This window comes from Phaenicophaeus curvirostris, chromosome 1, assembly GCF_032191515.1.
Source record: "Phaenicophaeus curvirostris isolate KB17595 chromosome 1, BPBGC_Pcur_1.0, whole genome shotgun sequence".
Classification (NCBI taxonomy): domain Eukaryota; kingdom Metazoa; phylum Chordata; class Aves; order Cuculiformes; family Cuculidae; genus Phaenicophaeus; species Phaenicophaeus curvirostris.
The window spans coordinates 117,572,347-117,581,205 of NC_091392.1; the positions used below are offsets into that span (position 1 = coordinate 117,572,347).

Consider the following 8,859-nt stretch of genomic DNA (forward strand, 5'->3'; position numbering starts at 1 on the left):
ATTTTGTACACTGTGTTGCTTACATTATCATCTATTGTCCTCTTCGAAAACACTTTATACTTAAATGGAATTCAAAAGAACTGATTCTGTGAAGGATCTTTTAATGCCAGCTACACCACAATCTTCCCAAGTACTCAATTTTTTACTTGACCTTGTACAATAAAATGCTAGTGATTGATTTTTAACTTTACAGAGGTCAGAATGAACCCTGCCAAGAAGCCCATAAGCAACTCCATACAACAGCACCTCACACAGCCCTGAAGGTAAGAGACCTATGCAGTTATGCAGGAGTTATGTTCTTAAGCAGGAGATCAAATGTCAGCTTGTACCTCTGTTTGTACACATTGAATGCTTTTGGTATTGCAACAGATTATATTTTGTCTAGTTAATAATATTGACCCTTTTGCTCCAGAAATAAATATCTAGGGGAAAAAAAAAATCAGTTAGGAACTTACAGGCAAGTAATTTACTCATCACTTGACTATATGAATAGAAATCCCAGATTATTTCTTAGGCTGAGGGTGTATTCTGGGACATGAACATGAAAAACTGGTCATCACTGCTTTTAATAAAAGTCAAACATGCAGGTACCAATATTCTAACAGCAAATCTACCTTCTTCTCTCTCATGCAATCTGCCTGGGCTGTTTCCAGACGGGATCTGAAGTGTTCACAATCCATTTTCAGCTGCTCTATTTCCTCCTCCTTTTTCTCCATGTCTGTGACAGGATAAAGCAGATTAACAAAACAATAAGTTATGATCAACGGGCTTGCACTAAAATAAAAAAGAATGCACTACGTGCAACTGTGATGAGGTGGTTTAACTATTTAGTTGTGTCAGATCACCTCCTCGTGGCTAAACTGGTGTATCTCTATCTGCCACATTTCAACAGTTCTCATAAGAAACTAAATGAGCATGATGTGTTTCTGATTTCAAACAGGGAAAGACTGAAAGAACCACATCTAGCTGTTAAATACTGTGTGCTCATAAGATACCATTCTGGAACCGAGCTTTAGGTCCTCAGAGTTTTTTTTATTTCATTTTTTACTTTGCTTGTTTTCATGATGGTTTTCATGTATCATATCTTTGAAATTCAGTGAATATAATGAAAATCTAAGAAAAGGTATACCAAGCTCAGTCAAAAGTGAGTGTTTCAATACACAATGTACAAATTACATTAATAGTAAAGACCGAAATGCAACTAGTCCAAATATTTTAAATTAATGTTTATAAAACAACACATTATGAATTATTTAAAAATTAGGTCAGTGAAAGTATATTTTACAATTCACTTAAAAAATTAATCTCTGGTGTTATCAGAAATACATTCCAATTAAGACACTTTATTTTAGTGAATAGAAATCAAGTTAGTAGTATTACATTTTGGGATGGTGATGTTGAAGGATATTTTTAAACAAGCGTTGCATACTGTAATATAGTTTAAAAACCATTGTTCTGGATGCTTAGTATTCATACCAAAAAGAGGAAACACATTTAAGTAACTCTAAAACGGAATGTACAAAGAGAATCTAGTGTAATTTTTGTTAGCTTAAAAAAACAAGCTACGTCCCACTTCAAGTGCCAAACCCTTGATCATGACAGTATGGTACATGGCTTAACACAGTTCAAATACTTCCTCTTATATCTGATCAATATTTTAAATGTATTTACCAAACAGGATATCAAATTCAACTATCAAAAGATAACATCATTTTAAAAAAACACCCCTTATTATCCAACAAGCTTGGATTTTGGCATTTCATTTGGTAATTCTACATTTTTTCAGAAATTAATTCCTTTCTTTTTTCGTCTTAACTGACAAAATGTTATCATCTCAGATATACACACATCACTAGCCAGAATCAGCTTTTCTAAAAAGGTGGAACATACTTCCACCCAGCCCTTCCATGATTTTAAGCCATCAACACCAAGACTTTTAAACAGAAATCAAGGAGGCAAGGCAAGGGTCCACTCCTGGGAAATATATATGTGCCAGGGCATGCTCTCCAAGCATTCAGTTCTTTTCAACCTGCAATACAAAGAAAATTAATGAAGTGGGGGGAATGGATTAATGGAGCTTCTGAGGAACAACTCTGGTCAGTGGTAGGAAACTTTCCTTTGTTCTGTCAAGTAACAACGATTCAGTTTCATGGATCTATTCAAGAATTAGTCTTAGGTACTTGCCAGAAAGATGACTTGAGCAAGAGCAGGGCCCGCTCTGCTCATCAATGGCAGACCAAGAACTTGTTTATCCTTGCCAGGTAGCCAATTCCCAGTGAAAAATTCTCTTGCTGAAAGGAAGCATTCTCCTGACTGAGAAGAATCACTTCCAGCCTTCAAGAGGATGAATCCACCCTGCATCCAATATCAGCACAGCCAGTGAATACATGAATCATAAAATCATAGAACGGTTTGGGTTGGAAGGGACCTTAAAGATCATCTAGTTCCAACACCCCTGCCACAGGCAGGACACCTCCCACTGGATTAGGCTGCCCAAGGCCCCATTCAACCTGGCCTTGAAGAGCCCCAGCAGAGGGGCAGCCAGAGCTTCCTTGGGCAACCTGTGCCAGTGTCACATGAAGATGCCACATCCTTCACTGGCAAACTTCATAGGTCCAGCAAGCAAAACTGAGCCAGGAGAAGGTGAATAGTATTTACTGAGTGCTAATACAATGCTACCTCTATCTTTTGAAGTCCTCCACATAAAACCAGGATTTGTCAACCTCCTGTAAGTCATCATCATGTTTTATGTCAAGGGAAACTAGGCCTAGGTTCACTCTAGAGGAGAAAGAAATAAGTTATATTGTAAGTGGATGAAAAGAGACCTACCTCTAGCTGTGCCTTGTTCCTGGCAACTCCCCGTTACATCCTATCAGCTCTCCCAGCAGTGCACTCCTATGCTTTAAACAGAATTCAAGGTTGCATGCACCAGTTCCAACATCTGACAGCCTCTTGACACACAGCAGCAGAACGAGCAGCAAACATTTTGCTGACACTGAAGACCGAAGCTGTGCTGCTGACTCTGGCAAACCATGTTCTTGAGTAGCACAAAGGAAAGCCTGAAAGATTCTCCCACTGGCTGCAGGTCTCAATCCCTGGCGAGAAAGGTTCTTCCCTCCTAACACTAAAATCTTGAGGCTTACAGACTTGGCTTCACTAAGTGAAGAAACAACTTTCACTGCCAGCTTGGATGAGAAAGAAACATGAAATGGTATCCTTATCCAAACAGGAAATTTATAACTTTACCCCTGCAGTGGTGAATTGACTCTAGGAAGAAGTTGCATTTGCCCAAGAGAGACAGCAGGCTCAAAAGCAGCACAAGGCAATGGGGAAAACAAAAGAAGAGGTTCATAGAATCGCCATGGTGGAAAAGACCTCTTGGATCATCGAGTCCAACCATTCCTATATGCCATTAAACCATGTCCCTGAGCACCTCATCTACCCGTCTTTTAAGCACCTCCAGGGATGGTGACTCAACCACCTCCCTGGGCAGCCTCTGCCACTGCCCAATAATCCCTTCTGTCAAAATCTTTTTTCTGATATCCAGCCTAAACCTCCCCTGACACAGCTTGAGGCCATTCCCTCTTATCCTATCACCTGCCACTTGGGAGAATCCAACATCCACCTATCTACAACCTCCTTTCAGGTAGAGAGCAATAAGGTCTCCCCTCAGCCTCCTCTTCTCAAGGCTAAACAACTCCAGTTCCCTCAGCTGTTCCTCATAAGACTTGTTCTCCAGCCCCTTCACCAGTTTCATTGCTCTTCTCAGGACACACTCTAGAACCTCAACATCCTTCTTGTAGCAAGGGGCCCAGAACTGAACACGGGATTCAAGGAACAGTCTCACCAGTGCCAAGTACAGGGGCAGAATAACCTCCCTGGGCAGGTCACACCATTTCTGATACAAGCCAAGATGCCATTGGCCTTCTTGGCCACCTGGGCACACTGCTGGCTCATGCTCAGTCAACTGTCAACCAACACCCCCACGCCCTTCTCCTCCAGGCAGCTTTCCAGCCACTCCTCCCCCAGCCTGTAGCACTGCCCAGGGTTGTTGTACTCCAAGTGCAGGACCCGGCATTTGGCCTTGTTGAACCTCATGCTGTTGGTTTCAGCCCAGAGGTCCAGTTTGCTCAGATCCCTTTGGAGAGCATCCTTGCCCTCAAGCAGATTGACACCTCCTCCCAGCTTACTGTTGTCTGCAAACTGACTAGGGCTGCACTCAATGCCTTCATCCAGGTCATTGATAAAGATATTGAATAGGACTGGACCAACCCCTGAGCCGTGGGGGACATGTTGTTCTGTAAGAACATGAAAAAACATCTCTAGCAGCTGCCAGGACTCTTATAAGCTTCATAGGCCACAGGACTGTACAGTAAACAGCCCTAGAGCTCACCGTTCTCAGACTGAAGACTGCTTGTGTCCCTTTTGCCCAACCTTTCGTGAACTGTATGCTCCAATGCCTCCTCTGGTGCGTCTTACCGCATGTTGCACAGGTAAGAGCAGATTGGAGTAGAAAAAATCACCACCTGACTTGTCCAGCTGCAGGGGCAAACAGTGGCAAGAGCCTGAACAGAAACCTCGAATGATCTCATTAACTCCAAGAGGCATCTCCACTGTGGGCATACACTCAACAAGATTTAAAAGGCTGACTCAGCATCAGGTACATCTCCAAAGGATCTGACTAGCAAGAACATATGAAGGAAAACCTTAAAATGCTGATGTTGATGGCACAAACTTGTTACTCAAAGGCCCTGAAAGGTCTCCTTGACGCCTGGCACAAGGAGCATAAGAAGAATCATTAAGAGAAATCTTAAGACCGAGCACTGATTAGAGTAGGTAAAACAAGCACCTGACTAGCTGAGGATCTTGAACATCTAATGCAACTGAAAACAGTCCTTGATGCCCTCCAACAGAATAAAGAGAACATTTCCAGACCCTATGTCACTTCTTGTGACACAGATGATGTCTTGAGTGGCAGCAGGAGAGGTGGGACAGTCTCACTCAATCTCTGATAGGCATTGAGGACTCTTTACAAAGAGTGGATCATTGAAGCAGCTGGAAGCTCTGCTCCAATAAAATATCTGGTACTGGAGACAGGCCTTGAGGCTCTTATCTTACTCTTTATTAACCAGCTGATGCAAATTAGTTTTCAATTAATCACTTGGCTATCTATAAACTGTCTCAGTGCCTGTCCCACATCTTTTCAGACAAAACCAATCCCTAGGAGAACAGATCTGTATTGCTGCTTTTAACCGACAGACTAGGGATGGAGTTGACCCAGATTTGGTCCTAATGGCATGTTGGGAGTGGTGCAGTTGCTGAAGAAGTAATGCACAGAGAATCACAACACCGAAAAACAGGACTTTGGAGACAGCAGTAAAGAGACTTGTATAAAAGACAAATACTAGTATATTTATGGCTTGTAAAGCATACAAGCTAAAATACCAAGAAAAGTTAACTACAATGATATCGTGCCTTCCTTTAACTTTTTATCCACAGCTATTTACCACAGGGTTTTTTTGCTGTGCGTCTGAAGTGACATTTTGACAAATAGAATGCTTTTGCCTCTTCTCAAAAACTAGTAACTTTTTTCTTGATACAGCTTCCCTTACTGCCTGAGCTAAACACGTTTTTATCCATTGTAAAATATTTCTAAAGATTAATTTCACGTCTAATTATTTCTAATTTTCATCATTACAAACACATTGATTTACTGAAGCAGTTATTGAACATCATAGTTTAATCTGGAATACCTCCACAAACTCTACAATTATTCGTAAGGGCATGACAGCCTGTTTTAAGTAGATCTTGGAGAAACTATGATAGCTTGTAAGATGGCACTACTCACTTGATTCAATAGCATCCAGTTTCTGGAATGTCCCCAGGATGTCCCCATTCAGTATTTTGGGCAAGAAATCCCGCAATTGCATAACCTCAGTTGTCAGCCTTTCCAAATCCCTCCTTCTAATTCTAACAAATTCCTCTTTGGTCTCAGCCTTCTGAAACAAAACAAACAAACAAACAAACAACAAACCAAAGACACTGTTACAACCCTGCAACACTCTTCTGCTTGAATCCCTTCCATCAGACAAAAATATTTCCCTGAATTATATGATTTCAGAAAGTCGTAACCTTTTAAGGGAACACTATACAGTAACAACTAAACTCAAAAGCCTCCGAGAAAAACTCTTTGACCGCAACTTAACTTTTGCCACTCTAAACTAAATGCAAATCTCTCTGCATCTGTTTCTTTATAAAATGCATGCAATGTATATCTGAGGGATGTAAAAATTAAAATTCACATTTTAAAACGTGAACAGGTATGCAAATACCAAGCTACTGTTTTGAGACTGTTGTAAAGCACACAGTGTAATTCAGTTTTTTAATTAATCGAAATATCTGCAAGATCCTTGGTCACCTTGCTAAATTACAACAGTTGTTTTAGAGGAGACTGTATTTTTTCAAAAGAATTCATCTTCTGTGAGGAACAAAAGCTATTTTCAACCTAATCCCCCATAAAAGTAATTTAATCCCAAATTAAGACAAAAACTGTTTTGGCACAAAATAACTAAAATAACTCGATTCCACAGTCCAATGGAATGTGCATTAATTTAAAAGTTATGCAGAAATTTCTGTACCAATCTGCTCCTAAACTCCAATTTTGGATGCATGCACACATGCATACTGCTGTACCTTCAAAAAGCTAACATATACACACAGATATTAAGAAGGTTTAATTTTGTTTGCCCAAAACATTAATCACCTAATGTGCTTTCAAAAAGCAAAATTATAACATATCATAGTACTGCTTGGCACTGCAGTGAAAATGGTGCAGAAAAAACTGAGATCCTTTACGTATCTTATCTCCTTCTTCCAAAGAGGAGAGAGTACTACAGAGCAGCACAAGAAACTATCTCCTACATGTACAAATCACACTAGTCCCTGTCTTCTCAAGACTGGATGTGCAAGACAAACAGAAGTCACTATCACTGGCACAGGCTATGCTGCCCTGGCACTTTCCTCTCCAACCATTTCCTGCAATTCTCTTTGCTTCTCTACTTCCTCAGGTAGATATTTCCTTCATTTTTGCTCCCTAATGTGTTTCTTTCCCAGCTTTCCTTCAAGCACATCATGACAGAACAGGCCAGTTCCGGATTTCCCACTTCAGATGCATCTCAGAGATGCAATAAAGACATGGAAGATTTTAAATTGAATTGTATGCTCTAAGTTGCATGTAGGAAGCGCTTATGGCAAAGTCAGTACAGCCAAGTATAACCGCATTACATGATTCGAGAAAAACAGAACTCATTTAGGCCTCAAGAAAATATGGCATAAACACATGACAACAGAAGAATACCACCTCGACGTCAGCAAACAGGATGGACAGAGAGACAACTCGGTATCACTCAAAATTAGGAAGAATAGCGGCATAAAAATAGCTCCATTCACTAGCAGAAGCTAAATTCAAATAAAATACACTACTGAAGTACTGAGACTGAAATATGAAATATATAAGGAAAAAAAAAATCTCATTTATCACTCCTGCTGTAAACACAGATCTCTGCAACACTGCATTTCCAAAAGGCAAGATTTATTTTCTCTGGTGAAACAGCTACCCAAGCATATCCTCCACTGCAATAACATGTTAAAAGCTAGTAAGAGACAATGGAGAACAGCAGTTTTCTGTCCAGTGCCTTATACCAATAGTGAGAGACTGAGTGTAGGGAATTTTAACATTGGCCCTCACTGACCTCTGGTGCAACAGTCAACTTATACTTAGTTATGTTCCTTAGCTAACAACCTGCACAATCTGAAACCCCTCTCCCTGCCTGGCAGGGGGGCTGAACTGGGCAGAGATCCCAGCCAGCGATGAACACGCAGCAGAGAATCCCCACCAGCCCCTTTCCCCACTCTCCAACAGCTCAGGGTGCCTCCAGCACTCCTCCTCCTCGTAGCTCCCACCACGCTGCCCCCTCACAAGGGCGGGGGTCCCATCCTTGCCTGCAGCTGCATTAGAAGCCAACACTGTGGCTGCCACCGCGGCCCCAGGGGCCGAGCTCCTGCCTAACGCAGCCACCTCCCCAGCCCTGCTCATCCCACCCAGAGCTGTTGCACAGCCACCGCCATCGCCCTCCCTGGCTCCCATCAAGGCACAGCAGACAGCTCCACCCCCATGCAGCTTCCCCCCGTATCTCCTTCCTTCCTCCCTCCCTCCCTCCCTCTCGTCCTCCTCCATCTCCTCCTCCTTCTTCCTCCCTGCCTCCATCTCATCTTTCTCCATCTCCATCCCCTCCTCCTCCACCTCCTCCTCCTTCCTCTCCACCTCCTCCTCCTTCATCTCCTCCTCCATCCCCATCTCCTCCTCCTTCATCTCCACCTCCTTCATCTCCACCTCCTCCTCCATCTCCACCTCCTCCTCCTTCATCTCCTCCTCCTTCATCTCCTCCTCCTTCATCTCCTCCTCCTCCTTCATCTCCTCCTCCTCCTCCATCTCCATCTCCTCCTCCTCCTCCATTCCCATCTCCTACTTCATCTCCTCCTCCTCCTTCATCCCGATCTCTTCCTTCATCTCCATCTCCTCCATCTCCTCCTCCATCCCCCCTCCTCGTCCTTCAACTCCTCCTCCATCCCCCCTCCTGCTCCTTCATCTCCTCCATCTCCCCTCCTCCTCCCTCCACTTCCCTTCCTCCTATTCCTCCATCCTCATCTCCTCCTGCATCTCTCTCCTCCCCATCTCCATCTCCTCCCCTCTCTCTCTCTCTCTCTCTCTCCCTCCCTCCCCGGGGATGCGGGTTTCTCCCCACAGCGCTACCTGCCCCGTGGCGGGCATGGCGCGCGCTGGCGGCGCGGCCCGGCCCC

The 8,859-nt window shown here is 43.0% G+C and overlaps 1 protein-coding gene across 7 annotated transcripts in view; it reads right to left on the reverse strand.

Moving 5' to 3' along the window:
• Positions 1-8,859, reverse strand: part of HSF2BP (heat shock transcription factor 2 binding protein) — a 49,871-nt gene extending 41,012 nt beyond the window's left edge. For 3 of the 7 annotated variants that reach the window (XR_011338774.1, XM_069872475.1, XM_069872427.1), the window contains exons 1-3: positions 8,813-8,859; positions 5,849-5,999; positions 615-718 (exon numbers count right to left, since the gene is read on the reverse strand). Coding sequence is in view for 6 of the 7 variants with exons in the window: in XM_069872475.1 (XP_069728576.1) it covers positions 615-718; positions 5,849-5,999; positions 8,813-8,830 (273 nt within the window). In the remaining variant the exon portion in view is untranslated. Of the gene's footprint in view, positions 1-614; positions 719-2,829; positions 2,901-5,848; positions 6,000-7,029; positions 7,053-8,812 lie in introns of those variants that run through there. The other 4 variants (XM_069872436.1, XM_069872455.1, XM_069872445.1 and 1 more) reach the window with 4 other exon arrangements.